This window comes from Schistocerca nitens, chromosome 2 (genome assembly GCF_023898315.1).
Source record: "Schistocerca nitens isolate TAMUIC-IGC-003100 chromosome 2, iqSchNite1.1, whole genome shotgun sequence".
Classification (NCBI taxonomy): Eukaryota; Metazoa; Arthropoda; class Insecta; order Orthoptera; family Acrididae; genus Schistocerca; species Schistocerca nitens.
The window spans coordinates 302,181,162-302,198,149 of record NC_064615.1 but is presented as its reverse complement, the minus strand read 5'-3'; the positions used below and the strand labels follow the sequence as shown (position 1 = coordinate 302,198,149).

At 40.6% G+C, this 16,988-nt stretch overlaps 1 protein-coding gene across 1 annotated transcript in view; it reads left to right on the top strand.

Annotated features, from left to right (window-relative positions):
- LOC126236057 (probable ubiquitin carboxyl-terminal hydrolase FAF-X) overlaps positions 1-16,988 on the top strand; it is a 346,675-nt gene that overhangs the window by 237,764 nt on the left and 91,923 nt on the right. The window contains exons 30-31 of the mRNA XM_049945098.1: positions 10,518-10,659; positions 11,688-11,841. Coding sequence (XP_049801055.1) covers positions 10,518-10,659; positions 11,688-11,841 — 296 coding nt within the window. The remainder of the gene's footprint in view (positions 1-10,517; positions 10,660-11,687; positions 11,842-16,988) is intronic.

Genomic DNA, 16,988 nt, shown 5'->3' with positions numbered 1-16,988 from the left:
AGTTGCAGGGGCAACAGTCTGGATGATTGACTGACCTGGCCTTGTAACATTAACCAAAACGGCCTTGCTGTGCTGGTACTGCGAACGCCTGAAAGCAAGGGGAAACTACAACCGTAAATTTTCCCGAGGACATGCAGCTTTACTGTATGATTAAATGATGATGGCGTCCTCTTGGGTAAAATATTACGGAGGTAAAATAGTCCCCCATTCGGATCTCCGGGCGGGGACTACTCAAGAGGACGTCTTTATCAGGACAAAAAAAACTGGCGTTCTACGGATCGGAGCGTGGTATGTCAGATCCCTTAATCGGGCAGGTAGGTTAGAAAATTTAAAAAGGGAAATGGATAGGTTAAAGTTAGATATAGTGGGAATTAATGAAGTTCGGTGGCAGGAGGAACAAGACTTTTGGTCAGGTGATTACAGGGTTATAAATACAAAATCAAATAGGGGTAATGCAGGAGTAGGTTTAATAATGAATAAAAAAAATAGGAGTGCGGGTTAGCTACTACAAACAGCATAGTGAACGCATTATTGTGGCCAAGATAGACACAAAGCCCATGCCTACTACAGTAGTACAAGTTTATATGCCAACTAGCTCTGCAGATGATGAAGAAATTGATGAAATGTATGACGAGATAAAAGAAATTATTCAGGTAGTGAAGGGAGACGAAAATTTAATAGTCATGGGTGACTGGAATTCGTCAGTAGGAAAAGGGAGAGAAGGAAACATAGTAGGTGAATATGGATTGGGGGGAAGAAATGAAAGAGGAAGCCGCCTTGTAGAATTTTGCACAGAGCATAACTTAATCATAGCTAACACTTGGTTCTAGAATCATAAAGGAAGGTTGTATACCTGGAAGAATCCTGGATACTAAAAGGTATCAGATAGGTTATATAATGGTAAGACAGAGATTTAGGAACCAGGTTTTAAATTGTAAGACATTTCCAGGGGCAGATGTGGATTCTGACCAGAATCTGTTGGTTATGAACTGCAGATTGAAACTGAAGAAACTGCAAAAAGGTGGGAATTTAAGGAGATGGGACCTGGATAAACTGAAAAAAAAACAGAGGTTGTAGAGAGTTTCAGGGAGAGCATAAGGGAACAATTGACAGGAATGGGGGAAAGAAATACAGTAGAAGAAGAATGGGTAGCTTTGAGGGATGAAGTAGTGAAGGCAGCAGAGGATCAAGTAGGTAAAAAGACGAGGGCTAGCAGAAATCCTTGGGTAACAGAAGAAATATTGAATTTAATTGACAAAAGGAGAAAATATAAAAATGCAGTAAATGAAGCAGGCAAAAAGGAATACAAACATCTCAAAAATGAGATCGACAGGAAGTGCAAAATGGCTAAGCAGGGATGGCTAGAGGACAAATGTAAGGAAGTAGAGGCTTGTCTCACTAGGGGTAAGATAGATACAGCCTACAGGAAAATTAAAGAGACCTTTGGAGAGAAGAGAACCACTTGTATGAATATCAAGAGCTCAGATGGCAACCCAGTTCTAAGCAAAGAAGGGAAGGCAGAAAGGTGGAAGGAGTATACAGAGGGTTTATACAAAGGCGATGTACTTGAGGACAATATTATGGAAATGGAAGAGGATGTAGATGAAGATGAAATGGGAGATAAGATACTGCATGAAGAGTTTGACATAGCACTGAAAGACCTGAGTCGAAAGAAGGCCCCAGGAGTAGACAACATTCCATTAGAACTACTGATGGCCTTGGGAGAACCAGTCATGACAAAACTCTACCATCTGGTGAGAAAGATGTATGAGACAGGCGAAATACCCACAGACTTCAAGAAGAATATAATAATTCCAATCCCAAAGAAAGCAGGTGTTGAGAGATGTGAAAATTACCGAACTATCAGTTTAATAAGTCACGGCTGCAAAATACTAACGCGAATTCTTTACAGACGAATGGAAAAACTGGTATAAGCGGACCTCGAGGAAGATCAGTTTGGATTCCGTAGAAATGTTGGAACACGTGAGGCAATACTAACCTTATGACTCATCTTAGAAGAAAGATTAAGAAAAGGCAAACCTACGTTTCTAGCATTTGTAGACTTAGAGAAAGCTTTTGACAACGTTAACTGGAATACTCTCTTTCAAATTCTGAAGGTGGCAGGAGTAAAATACAGGGAGCGAAAGGCTATTTACAATTTGTACAGAAACCAGATGGCAGTTATAAGAGTCGAGGGGCATGAAAGGGAAGCAGTGGTTGGGAAAGGAGTGAGACAGGGTTGTAGCCTCTCCCCGATGTTATTCAATCTGTATATTGAGCAAGCAGTAAAGGAAACAAAAGAAAAATTCAGAGTAGGTATTAAAATTCATGGAGAAGAAGTAAAAACTTTGAGGTTCACCGATGACATTGTAATTCTGTCAGAGACAGCAAAGGACTTGGAAGAGCAGTTGAACGGAATGGACAGTGTCATGAAAGGAGGGTATAAGATGAACATCAACAAAAGCAAAACGAGGATAATGGAATGTAGTCAAATTAAATCGGATGATGCTGAGGGGATTAGATTAGGAAATGAGACACTTAAAGTAGTAAAGGAGCTTTGCTATTTAGGGAGTAAAATAACTGATGATGGTCGAAGTAGAGAGGATATAAAATGTTGACTGGCAATGGCAAGGAAAGCGTTTCTGAAGAAGAGAAATTTGTTAACATCGAGTATAGATTTAAGTGTCAGGAAGTCGTTTCTGAAAGTATTTGTATGGAGTGTAGCCATGTATGGAAGTGAAACATGGACGATAACCAGTTTGGACAAGAAGAGAATAGAAGCTTTCGAAATGTGGTGCTACAGAAGAATGCTGTAGATAAGGTGGGTAGATCACGTAACTAATGAGGAGGTATTGAATAGGATTGGGGAGAAGAGGAGTTTGTGGCACAACTTGACTAGAAGAAGGGATCGGTTGATAGGACATATTTTGAGGCATCAAGGGATCACAAATTTAGTATTGGAGGGCAGCATGGAGGGTAAAAATCGTAGAGGGAGACCAAGAGATGAATACACTAAGCAGATTCAGAAGGATGTAGGTTGCAGTAGGTACTGGGAGATGAAGAAGCTTGCACAGGATAGAGTAGCATGGAGAGCTGCATCAAACCAGTCTCAGTACTGAAGACCACAACAACAACAACAACAACAACAAGAAATTTGTTGTTAATAATCCAGCCCAGTTCAAAAGTAATAGCAGTGTGCATAGCTATAACACCAGGAGAAAGGATGATCTTCACTATGCAGGGTTAAATCTGACTTTGGCACAGCAAGGGGTAAATTATGCTGCCACTAAAGTCTTTGGTCACCTACCAAACAGCATCAAAAGCCTGACAGATAGCCAACTAACATTTAAAAATAAGTTAAAAGAATTTCTAGATGACAACTCCTTCTACTCATTGGCTGAATTTTTAGATTTAAATTAAGGGGTGCAAAAATAAAATAATAATAAAAGAAAACTTAAACATTAGTGTCATGCTATATTTTGTGTAATGTAATATCTTGTACAGACATCTTTTATTAACCGACACATTCCACATCATTACGAAGTGTCGTATTCATGATCTATGGAACAAGTATTAATCTAATCTAATTTTGTGACAAACGTTTGTGATTAAGGCAGCTATGGAACCACCCTGCAAAAACAAAAGTGCGTGAACCGATAACACCAGTAATTCATGTTTCAAGTTGTATTGCACTTCTTGGAAGCAGGTGTATCCTCTGGTGACTCTCTGAAGTACTGCAAGGGCGAATGAATGATGTCAAGCTGCCACTGTTTGGAAATAATGTGTGGCATTGTGAAGTAACAATCTGCAAAGCTCCACTCAAAGATTTTTAGAGCACTGAAAGTTAGGAAAATAGACATATGGCCATAGTTCATATGGCCAGTGACAGGAAGATGTTAACTGTTGTTACTGTAGTTTAAGGTCCTGTCAAAACATTTTGCTATTATTTCCATAATTTTCTTCTTATTTAATCCTATTTTGCCGTTTTCATCTTTAAAAAAACTACTTACGTGTTTGACACAATTAATGTATGTGTTTAGAAAATTGGTAAAAATTTCTAGTATTATTTTTGGTGAATTTTTCTTGTATTTCTGTAAGTAAAGATTTTTAAAGGGTCTTTTGATTTTCTCAATTATTTTTAATGTTTCTTTTCCTTGCTTTCCAAGTTGTTCTGTGTGTTCTTTTTTTAAATGTCTTCATCTTCAGTTTTTGAGCTCGCTCTTCTAATGGTTCTTCGCACTCCTCATTCCACCATGTTTTCTTTTATTCTGAACGAATTCTAATGTTTTTACTGCAGCTTTAGTAAGTTGTGCTTGGAGTTCATGCTAATCACATTCTTTATCTGTCTTGATTTCTTCTCTAAATTTTTGTACATTTTCTGTTGTAATATTGGCTCTACTGAAGCTGTATTTGAATACTTCCTGCATTTTATTTTTTATTTTAGATGGGGGAGGTCATATTTTAACCTTAGAGACATAATCACCTGAATCAAATTCCCCATTTATGATCATTTCAACAATTTTAATTTGCTTGCTATTCCTTTTGGATATGGCTGTGTGGTCCAGTTGAAGTTATCAGAGTTGGATTTGGAGATACTCAGCTTCTGTCTTTTCTTGGTAGTCTGCAAAAATGCATAGAAATCGCTTTTAACCAACACATTTTACACATATTAATCATACTTTCGCCATTTTGTTTCTTAAGTGTGCTTGATATTCATCTAGCTCATGGAATCCCTCCAAATGGCCTTACCATCAAGTTACCGGTCTCCGGCTGCTGCTCTTCCTTTCACAATGAACTCCATGTGTTCAGATTCCACCAATCCTTAGCCCTCACATTGTCCTACAAAACCATATCAATCAGGCCCAAACCTCCTTGCAGTACCCTCTCTCCATCCGTATAATTCTCCTGCTATGCAACCCGTAACACATCTCCTGGATCCCACAACACACATTGAAACTCTTGCCCTCCAGAAACTAGAGCGACATCCACAATACCAGCTCAAAAAACTCTCCAACCTGCTCACTTCTTATATCTGCCTTCGACTGCTACTGTCCACCACCTCTACAAGAAGATCCAAACCTCCCCCACGTCCCCTCAAAGCTGACAAATCCTGTCTCACAGACCTACTACATTTACCCCACCCTCTGAATCTCTATCCCACTATCACACAGACTCATGAACTGGAACAGACCCGAAGCACAGTCATGAGCCTTTCCTCCAAAAGCCTTAGCTCCGCAGAAGTAACAGTCCTTTCCATAGACCTCGTCTTTTGCCCCAATCCCAAATTCAGTCATGCAGGTCTTGTTAAAGACCCTCTCATCTTCCCCCAGTCCCTACAGTGGAAACACTTTTTTGTTGTCAACCCTACCAATCAGACTCGGCCAGAGACCAATGTTGAACCCTGCCCGACTCAGTTCACTCCTCCATCTAACCACAGTCCACCTCCACTTTCCCTCAAATCACCCCCTGTTAACTTTCCAGAATTTCTTAACCGCGAACCTTGCCTCACCATAATTCCCCAAATCCCTCAACATGCAAACTAATCTTACATCTGCAGAGAGATCCACAATCCACCACCTAAAAACTTATCCTGACCTTTTAATTCCACCTAGTGACAAAGGCTCCACCACTGTTGTTTTGAACCGCCAGGATTACCTGGCAGAAGGACTCCACCAGCTGTCAGATTCAACCATTTGCAAACCCTGCAACAGTAACCCCGTTCCAGTAATCTAGCAGGATTTCCAGTCATTACTCAAGAAATACAGTAGGGTCTAAAGTCTCTCCTCAAACCCTTAAACCCATCCCAGAACCTCTCCCTGGAGTCCATCTCTCTCCTACCTTCTGCTTCTTAGAGTCCATCAGCCCAACCATACAGGATGCCCCATTGTGGTCAGTTACTGTGTCCCCACTGAGAAAATCTCTGCTCTCATAGACCAACATCTTCAGCCTATTCCCTGCAACCTATCCTCCTATATAAAAGATACCAACCATTTCCTCCACCGACTCTCCACAGTTACTGTTTCTTTACTACACTGTGCCCTGCTCATCACTATTGATGCCATCTCCCTTGCCACTAACATCTCTAATGCCCATGGTCTTACTTCTATTGAACACTGCCTTTCGCAATGCCCGACAGATTCCAAACCAACCACCTCCTTCCAAGTCGCCATGACCAGCTATATCCTCACCCACAATTACTTCTCCTTTGAATGCATTAACTACAAACAAATCCGGGGTATGGCTATAGCACCCACATGGCACCATCCTATGCCAACCTATTCATGGGCCATCTAGAGAAATCCTTCCTAAATACCCAGAATCCCAAACCCCTCACCTGGTTCAGACTCTTCGACAACATCTTCGTGATCAGAATCGAGGGCGAGAACACCAGAACCTCAACACCTTCTCCCTCTCCCCCATTCTCTTCACCTGGTCCCATTCAACCCACCAAGCCATCTTCCTCGATGTTGACCTCCACCTCAAAAATGGCTCTATCAGTACCTCTGTCTATATCAAACCTACCAACCACCAGCAATACCTCCACTTCGACAGCTACTACCCATTCCATGCCAAGAAATCAGTTCCATACAGTCTAGCCACGCGTGGCAGTCGCATCTTGAGTGATGAGCAGTCCTTCTTGAAATATATCAAGGGTCTCAGTGATGCCTTTACAGATCGTAATTACCCTCCCAACCTTGTACGAAAACAGATCTCCCGTGACTTGTCTCTAGTCACTCAACACCTCCCGAATTCCCACCATCCGGCCACAGAGGAGCATTCCCCTCCTCAGTACCACCCAGCACTGGAGCAACTGAATTACATTCTCCGCCAGGGCTATGGTTACCTCTCTTCATGCGCTGAAACAAGAAATATCCTACCCTCTATCCTTCCCACCACCAGTGGTATTCCACTACCCACCAGACATACATAATATCTTCATCTATCCCTACGCAACACCTGCTCTGAACCCTGTGCCTCATGGCTGATATTCCTGTAATAGACCTAGATGCAAGGCATGTCCCATACATCCTCTCATCACTACCTACTCCAGTAAAACCAGTCATGTGATGTACAAGCTAAGCTACAACCACTGTGCCACAGTGTATGTGGACCTGACAACCAATAAGCTGTCTGTCCACATGAATGATCACTGACAAACTGTGGCCAAGAAACAACAGGACCGCCCTGTTGCTGAACACGCCGCCCAGCACAATGTCCTTCATTTTCATGACTGCTTCACAGCCGGTACCATCTGAATCCTTCCCACCATCATCAGGTATTCTGAATTGCACATTTGGGAACTCTCCCGGCAGTACATCCTACATTCCCATAACCCTCCTGGCCTCAAACTTAATTAGTCATTGTTCTTACCTGCGTATCCCTTTCCCTGTTCCCATTCCGGCACCACACAGCCCTCAAGCCCTCATTCCACCAACACACCTAGTCTTTTTACTTCTCTCCTTTTCTACTAACCCCCCTCCCCCCAATCCTGCCATTCATCTAACCTCCCAACTGCACCTAGGTGCCTTACTCTCCACCTCATCCCTGCAAGTGTGCACTTTACAGCCCTACCCTGCATCACCCCCACTCCCTTCTCCAGCTTCCTCCTTACCTCCACCCGGTTGCCTCTCCCATAATGCATTGCTGCTCACAGTCTGGTTCCAGCTGCCAGAGACTGTGGTCTTGTGTGTGTGTGTGTGTGGGGGGGGGGGGGTGACAGAGGCCTTGTTAGCCATAAGCTAATTTTCAGACATCTCTGCTACTTGGTGAGTAGCAACTATCCTTTTCGTCATATTGTTGGATATTCATCTAGTTTACACTTTTATTTCTTTTCCTCCCAACTTGTGCACTGAAGACTCTGAGAAGCATTTTAATATTTTTAGAGTTTTCATATTCTAAAAGATTCTGAAATTTATTTACACTCTGCAGACTTTTCCTGTTGTCTCCATTTATAGATACATTGCAATTTATAAGGGTATAGCATTTATTCCTGAACTTAACTTTTAACACAGATTTTTCTGATTTTGATATAAAATCTGTTGCACCACCTAGGATTTTTTTTGTTTACTTAAAATACTGTTGCAAACATTGGCATGTTTTCCGCGATTCTTACTGCTGGTTTGTAATGGTACCACTGACAACCTTGAAAGGGCAATCGATGCTAATGTTATACCTCTGCGAGGAATTTTTGAAAGTCATGACCGTGAGATAACCTAATTGAAACAGAACACTCTAACTGGGATTCGGTTCCGAAACACTTCAACAGAGTATGAACAATGGTAAGCATGTGGGTCAGGAACGGATGTTCTCCCAGCACAACAGCAAGTTTCATTACACACACACACACACACACACACACACACACACACACACACACAAAACAAAACTCTTTCTTTATTTCTGCTCATACTACGACACAGTAAACTAACCTTGCAGATAAATGTGCAACTGACAAACAAATAGCTATTGAGATGAGATAGTAAACAGTGACATACGCCTGTCAACAACACATACCTTAAATGAAATAGGTGTTACAGTTCATAAAACCAGTTACCAACACACATGAAACTAGTAGCAGTACTGAACAGGGGAAAGCTTGAAATGATTCTGAATTTAAATCAATGGGTCTGCTAATGATAATCATGAAATAACTTCATTGCTTACTACTCTATGCCTGTGCATTAACCAAATTGCATTAGAATAGATAACATTTACTATAATTCTCTCCTAATCTCTGGTTGAAGCAACTAAATTGAATGCCAATCTAATTACTCTGGCTTTGAAGGAGCCTTTGCATTGCTTCTTTAACTAACTAGACTGGTACATGAGGACACTTAAACTTTCATGGTTTGAAGAACGAAGCTCATTAACAAAACTACACCAGTCTGTATGAGAAATGGCAAGTATTCTTATCATTAATTATCTGTTAAGTAAAGCACAACAAACTATAACTCTTTAAATAACAAGTGTGCTTTCGTAAGCAGTCATTTTAACATACTCAAGAAAATGATTGGCTGTACAAATGACAACACACATTATATTCAAGTTCAACCACTTACTCATAATAAATTAGGACACTCGTAATTAAATTCACTAGGATAGGATTCCTGTCCAGGTTTGTGATTTGGGGTAATCACGGGTGTAAGATAGAGTTTTTAGCAACACCACAATTGTTATTTATTATTAAATCAACCAAATTTCACAAATACCTGGTCCATTTACAGAGCGCCAAATATAAACAATTTAGTAGAAGGCTGGTGGTACTGGTGACGTAATTTGCAGTGGCTGTTAACCAGGCAGCGATGCAATCATAGCAATACTGCTGGCCTCGTCCTGTTACGTAGTTTCTTGGCATCGAAATTATATTTATAGGGCCAAACCTGTGTCATGATAATGGTATCAGCAAATGCAGATCTGAGGCCCATAAATACTGTCCTTAAGTTTGTTACATGGATAAGTTAGTGTTGACATAACATACCTATCTTAATTGTGTTATGTACTGATCTCAGCCTCATTTCAGAAATCTGCAGCACAGATCATAAAAAATTCTGACAAACTATTTTTATGAACCCATTACGTTTTATAGTATACGTCCAATAATAGCTCTTTCTTTGTGCTTCAGGATTGAGAGATGTAGTTTGTTTCTCGTTTTTTGATATGTATCCCACCAGGATCGCATCTTGAAGTACGTTGCCACTACTATCTCAAAATGCAACAACAGTTGCTTCTGTTGATAAATTTGTAAACTCTGACAGCACCTAGGATAGATTGCAACAAATATAGACTACAATATAAAAATAAGCAGTACTGTATAATACTAAATTTTGTCCACTTGAAGGTAAGGCAGAGGAAAATGAAGGAATAAAACGCAGTCCTCTTCATGCAACATGATTCAACTGGCTTGAATTTCTTGGATCTCCCCCTCTCCCCCTCTCCCCCTCTCCCCCTCTCCCCCTCTCCCCCTCTCCCCCTCCTTTTTCCTCTGCACATACAGACTCATATATTTTGCCAGAATTTCGAATCTTCTTAGCAACATTTCATTTCCATCCTTCCGAATTGCGTTGTCGTTTTAACTCTGCACTGTTACTGTCATTGTCATCAACGATAATTTCTTCTTCCGAAGTAACATATTCATCACTAATGTCCATCTTCACCATGTGGCTGTGCTGCATGTATGAACAATAAACTGAAGTCATGTGTGCAACAAAAGTGTTGACGCTATCTTCTTTCCAAAGAGCTCCTGCCATCTAGCGATGTCATATGGAACTAATTTCATTAAAGATGATAGTCAAATGTTTGAAGAATGCAATGCACATGTTTATGCAATAACAACGTTACCCATTTAATGCTCTTGTTGCACCCAGGTATTCATTTGTTATTCAAAGAATTTATTTCAACTTTGAATTGTGCTGCAGCTAAACTGCTGATGTTTTAGTGTGATATGTAGGCATTTTCTTTATTCTTTCCCTGTGTTGGACAAAACTAACATACTGAAATACTCACTTTCTTTCTTTCAGGTATTCTAAAGAGGAGCCATTTAGTGTTATAAGTGTGGACATCAGAAATCACAGTAATCTCCTTGACTCATTGGAGCAGTATGTGAAAGGTGAACTTCTTGAGGGAGCTGATGCATACCACTGTGAAAAGTGTAACAAAAAAGTGAGTTTCAATCTAATACTTTCATCTTTCTTTCTAAGTCTAGTTTCTGAAAAGTAAATATTAAGAAAATATCTGTACATTCACATATAACATCTGGAACCTCTATTATGAATGCTAGCATATCACTTTAGTGTGGCCAAATTTTATTACCAAAATGCAAATGCTGCTTTCTGCATAATTGTTTCTTCATTGAAACATCACTTGCTGCTTTTCTTGTTATGGCTTCAGCTACACTTCATTTACTATTAAATAACTTAACTGGTAACCTGCTGCAGTTACAAATTGAAATTTATGGTACATTTTAAAGTAACTGAATAAAGCCTGCGTCTAACTGATTACAAATTGTCATCCTAAAAAAAGATGAGATATTCTCAGTTGAACAACATAATAAACTTCAGATTTTCTTGTAAATATTGATGTGTGCACAATATAATATGATATAAATGGTACGTACATTTCCACCATATTCAGAATCATGCCATTTCATCTTGACATGTTCTAGAAGACTGCATTCATAATGAAATTCACAGTTTCAGTGACAGAGAATTGGTGTTCCTTATAGCCACAGACATGGCTCAGTAAAACTTCATTCCATTCTTGAATTTTTTTAAAAAGTAAATATGTATGCATGGGAAGTAGTTTCTATTGAAAATTAAAATAAATGTCATTAATTAATCTTCTCTTGTGAGTATCCTGTGGATGTAAAGAATTGCTGCCGTATTTGAATTTTTTATTATGATTAAAATTACATTTTGAGAGCATTACTGAGAGAAAATTTGAAAATCTGGAAATGATACTGTATTTTACACAAGATTATTCATACTGAGCAAGGCTCTCTCTTTCTATAATGCAAGCTTTCAAAGAAAATCCTTTAACATTCGGCGCAGCACAATATATAAATATATGCAAGTTTGCGTTATATTTTTCTTTACATATGATATCACCAAAGAAAACATGAGGATGGAGTAATGTAAGACTTTGTATACTTCAATGTATACACCTTTAAAAGTTGTAATTTTTCTTTGCAGGTTGTTACAGTTAAACGGTTATGTGTGAAGAAGTTGCCACCAATTTTAGCCATTCAGCTTAAGAGATTTGAATATGATTTTGAACGTGTTTGTGCAATTAAGTTCAATGACTACTTTGAATTCCCAAGAGATTTAGACATGGAACCATACACAGGTAAGCAATTCAAATGTACATGCGAGTTAACACTTCTGTGACATGGTAATCTCAAAATGTGACTTAATTATTTCCATGTTCAGTTATAACATATAAATACAGCCACATTAAGTCACCATAATAGATGGTTGTCTGTATGGTTATTCCACTTCTAAGTAGTGATTGGGAACACTGCATTTTTAACTTGCATTTACCCTGTCACAAAGTAGAAGGCATCTGGCCCATAAAAAGCGGAATAATTCACAAGAAATTTGTAGGATTTGAAAATCTGACTTTATTTATACATTTACAAAATTTATAATTTCGGAATAATTTTTGATTTGTGAATAACACAGTTGATTTGAGAAAAATTATAATGTGGTTTCACTTATCCACATTTGGTACTATTCAGCAGCAAATAAAACAAGAAGCAGAACAATATCTTACCACTGAGTTGGAAATTTCTGCTTCCCTCTAGTTCTCAACTGTGCTAAATATTTAAACTTCTTTTCCCGTTAATCCATTGTTATTTCTCATATTCTGTCATTTCTGAACTGTAGTTCACACATGGCTTATTGGTGTTCTCTATTTGAACTGCTCCTCTCCATGACACATCTCTCTGCATATCCCATACATACTGTCATTTGGAACATTGACAACACAATTGCAAAGAAAAATAGTTACTTTCTGTAGTATATGGTTACACTTGATCTCTGCCCTTGTCCTGCCAATGGACAGGTCCCTCTCAACCTGGGGTTTGTGACCTGCCTCTCCTTTCTAACCTCCTCTGACCTACCTTTTATTGATCACTAAGGGAGAAAAAACGTTGAGGTTCGCCGATGACATTGTAATTCTGTCAGACAGCAAAGGACCTGGAAGAGCAATTGAACGGAATGGACATTGTCTTGAAAGGAGGATATAAGATGAACATCAACAAAAGCAAAACGAGGATAAAGGAATGTAGTTGAATTAAGTTGGGTGATGCTGAGGGAATTAGATTAGGAAATGAGAGTAGTAGATGAGTTTTGCTATTTGGGGAGCAAAATAACTGATGATGGTTGAAGTAGAGAGTATATAAAATGTAGACTGGCAATGGCAAGGAAAGCGTTTCTGAAGAAGAGAAATTTGTTAATATTGAGTATAGATTTGTCAGGAAGTCGTTTCTGAAAGTATTTGTATGAAGTGTTGGGTTGGGTTGTTTTCGGGGAGGAGACCAGACAGCTTGGTCACCGACCTCATCAGATTAGGGAAGGATGGGGAAGGAAGTCGGCCGTGCCCTTTCGAAGGAACCATCCCGCCATTTGCCTGGAGCGATTTAGGGAAATCACGGAAAACCTAAATCAAGATAGCCGGAAGCGTGATTGAACCGCCGTCCTCCCGAATGCGAGTCCAGTGTGCTAACCACTGCGCCACCTCACTCGGTGTATGAAGTGTAGCCATGTATGGAAGTGAAACATGGACGATAAATAGTTTGGACAAGAAGAGAATAGAAGCTTTCGAAATGTGGTGCTACAGAAGAATGCTGAAGATCATATTGGTAAATCACATAACTAATGAGGGGTTATTGAATAGAATTGGAGAGAAATTTGTGCCACAACTTGACTAGAAGAAGGGATCGGTTGGTAGGACATGTTCTGAGGCATCAAGGGATCACCAATTTAGTATTGGAGGGCAGTGTGGAGGGCAAAAATCATAGAGGGAGACCAGGAGATGAATACACTAAGCAGATACGGAAGGATGTAGGTTGCAGTTGGTACTGGAAGACGAAGCAGCTTGCATAGGATAGAGTATCGTGGAGAGCTGCATGAAACCAGTCTCTGGACTGAAGACAACAACAACAACAACAACAACAGCAGCAGCAGCAACAAGAGAGAAAACAGCAGCACCAAAAGCTAGACTTGTTGTTTCTTGTTTTGTTTGTGTGTATCAGCAGTACCTTAATTTTGCGTATTGAAGTACGTACTGAACAGTCATGGCTCCCTGTGATTTTATCATTTTCCCACTGAAAAATATTGCATTTTTATATTTTGAAAGTTATTTTTGGAGGACTGCACTTTGAAGAGCTTTCTTCTACATCTACATCTACATTTATACTCCGCAAGCCACCCAACGGTGTGTGGCGGAGGGCACTTTACGTGCCACTGTAATTACCTCCCTTTCCTGTTCCAGTCGCGTATGGTTCGCGGGAAGAACGGCTGTCTGAAAGCCTCGTGTGCGCTCTAATCTCTCTAATTTTACATTCGTGATCTCCTCGGGAGGTATAAGTAGGGGGAAGCAATATATTAGATACCTCATCCAGAAACGCACTCTCTCGAAACCTGGCGAGCAAGCTACACCACGATGCAGAGCGCCTCTCTTGCAGTGTCTGCCACTTGAGTTTATTAAACATCTCCGTAACGCTATCACGGTTACCAAATAACCCTGTGACGAAACGCGCTGCTCTTCTTTGGATCTTCTCTATCTCCTCTGTCAACCCGATCTGGTACGGCTCCCACACTGATGAGCAATACTCAAGTATAGGTCGAACGAGTGTTTTGTAAGCCACCTCCTTTGTTGATGGACTACATTTTCTAAGCACTCTCCCAATGAATCTCAACCTGGTACCCGCCTTACCAACAATTAATTTTATATGATCATTCCACTTCAAATCGTTCCGCACGCATACTCCCAGATGTTTTACAGAAGTAACTGCTTCCAGTGTTTGTTCCGCTATCATGTAATCATACAATAAAGGATCCTTCATTCTATGTATTCGCAATACATTACATTTGTCTATGTTAAGGGACAGTTGCCACTCTCTGCACCAAGTGCCTATCCGCTGCAGATCTTCCTGCATTTCGCTACAATTTTCTAATGCTGCAACTTCTCTGTATACTACAGCATCATTCGTGAAAAGCCGCATGGAACTTCCGACACTATCTACTAGGTCATTTATATATATTGTGAAAAGCAATGGTCCCATAACACTCCCCTGTGGCACGCCAGAGGTTACTTTAACGTCTGTAGACGTCTCTCCATTGAGAACAACATGCTGTGTTCTGTTTGCTAAAAACTCTTCAATCCAGCCACACAGCTGGTCTGATATTCCGTAGGCTCTTACTTTGTTTATCAGGCGACAGTGCGGAACTGTATCGAACGCCTTCCGGAAGTCAAGAAAAATAGCATCTACCTGGGAGCCTGTATCTAATATTTTCTGGGTCTCATGAACAAATAAAGCGAGTTGGGTCTCACACGATCGCTGTTTCCGGAATTCATGTTGATTCCTATATAGTAGATTCTGGGTTTCCAAAAACGACATGATACTCGAGCAAAAAACATGTTCTAAAATTCTACAACAGATTGACGTCAGAGATATAGGTCTATAGTTTTGCGCATCTGCTCGACGACCCTTCTTGAAGACTGGGACTACCTGTGCTCTTTTCCAATCATTTGGAACCCTCCGTTCCTCTAGAGACTTGCGGTACACGGCTGTTAGAAGGGGGGCAAGTTCTTTCGCGTACTCTGTGTAGAATCGAATTGGTATCCCGTCAGGTCCAGTGGACTTTCCTCTGTTGAGTGATTCCAGTTGCTTTTCTATTACTTGGACAGTTATTTCGATGTCAGCCATTTTTTCGTTTGTGCGAGGATTTAGAGAAGGAACTGCAATGCGGTCTTCCTCTGTGAAACAGCTTTGGAAAAAGGTGTTTAGTATTTCAGCTTTACGCGTATCATCCTCTGTTTCAATGCCATCATCATCCCGGAGTGTCTGGATATGCTGTTTCGAGCCACTTACTGGTTTAACGTAAGACCAGAACTTCCTAGGATTTTCTGTCAAGTCGGTACATAGAATTTTACTTTCGAATTCACTGAACGCTTCACGCATAGCCCTCCTTACGCTAACTTTGATATCGTGTAGCTTCTGTTTGTCTGAGAGGTTTTGGTTGCGTTTAAACTTTGAGTGAAGCTCTCTTTGCTTTCGCAGTAGTTTCCTAACTTTGTTGTTGTACCACGGTGGGTTTTTCCCGTCCCTCACAGTTTTACTCGGCACGTACCTGTCTAAAACGCATTTTACGATTGCCTTGAACTTTTTCCATAAACACTCAACATTGTCAGTGTCGGAACAGAATTTTTTGTTTTGATCTGTTAGGTAGTCTGAAATCTGCCTTCTATTACTCTTGCTAAACAGATAAACCTTCCTCTCTTTTTTCATATTCCTATTAACTTCCATATTCAGGGATGCTGCAACGGCCTTATGATCACTGATTCCCTGTTCTGCACATAAAGAGTCGAAAAGTTCGGGTCTGTTTGTTATCAGTAGATCCAAGATGTTATCTCCACAAGTCGGTTCTCTGTTTAATTGCTCGAGGTAATTTTCGGATAGTGCACTCAGTATAATGTCACTCAATGCTCTGTCCCTACCACCCGTCCTAAACATCTGAGTGTCCCAGTCTATATCTGGTAAATTGAAGTCTCCGCCTAAGACTATAACATGCTGAGAAAATTTATGTGAAATGTATTCCAAATTTTTTCTCAGTTGTTCTGCCACTAATGCTGCTGAGTCGGGAGGTCAGTAAAAGGAGCCAATTATTAACCTAGCTCGGTTGTTGAGTATAACCTCCACCCATAATAATTCACAGGAACTATCCACTTCTACTTCACTACAGGATAAACTACTACTAACAGCGACGAACACTCCACCACCGGTTGCATGCAATCTATCCTTTCTAAACACCGTCTGTACCTTTTGTAAAAATTTCGGCAGAATTTATCTATGGATTCAGCCAGCTTTCTGTACCTGTAACGATTTCAGCTTCGGTGCTTTCTATCAGTGCTTGAAGTTCCGGTACTTTACCAACGCAGCTTCGACAGTTGACAATTACAATACCGATTGCTGCTTGGTCCCCGCATGTTCTGACTTTGTCCCGCACCCGTTGAGGCTGTTGCCCTTTCTGTACTTGCCCAAGGCCATCTAACCTAAAAAACCGCCCAGCCCACGCCACACAACCCCTGCTACCCGTGTAGCCACTTGTTGCGTGTAGTGGACTCCTGACCTATCCAGCGGAACCCGAAATCCCACCACCCTATGGCGCAAGTCGAGGAATCTGCAGCCCACATGGCCGCAGAACCGTCTCAGCCTCTGATTCAGACCCTCCACTCGGCTCTGTACCAAAGGTCCGCAGTCAGTCCTG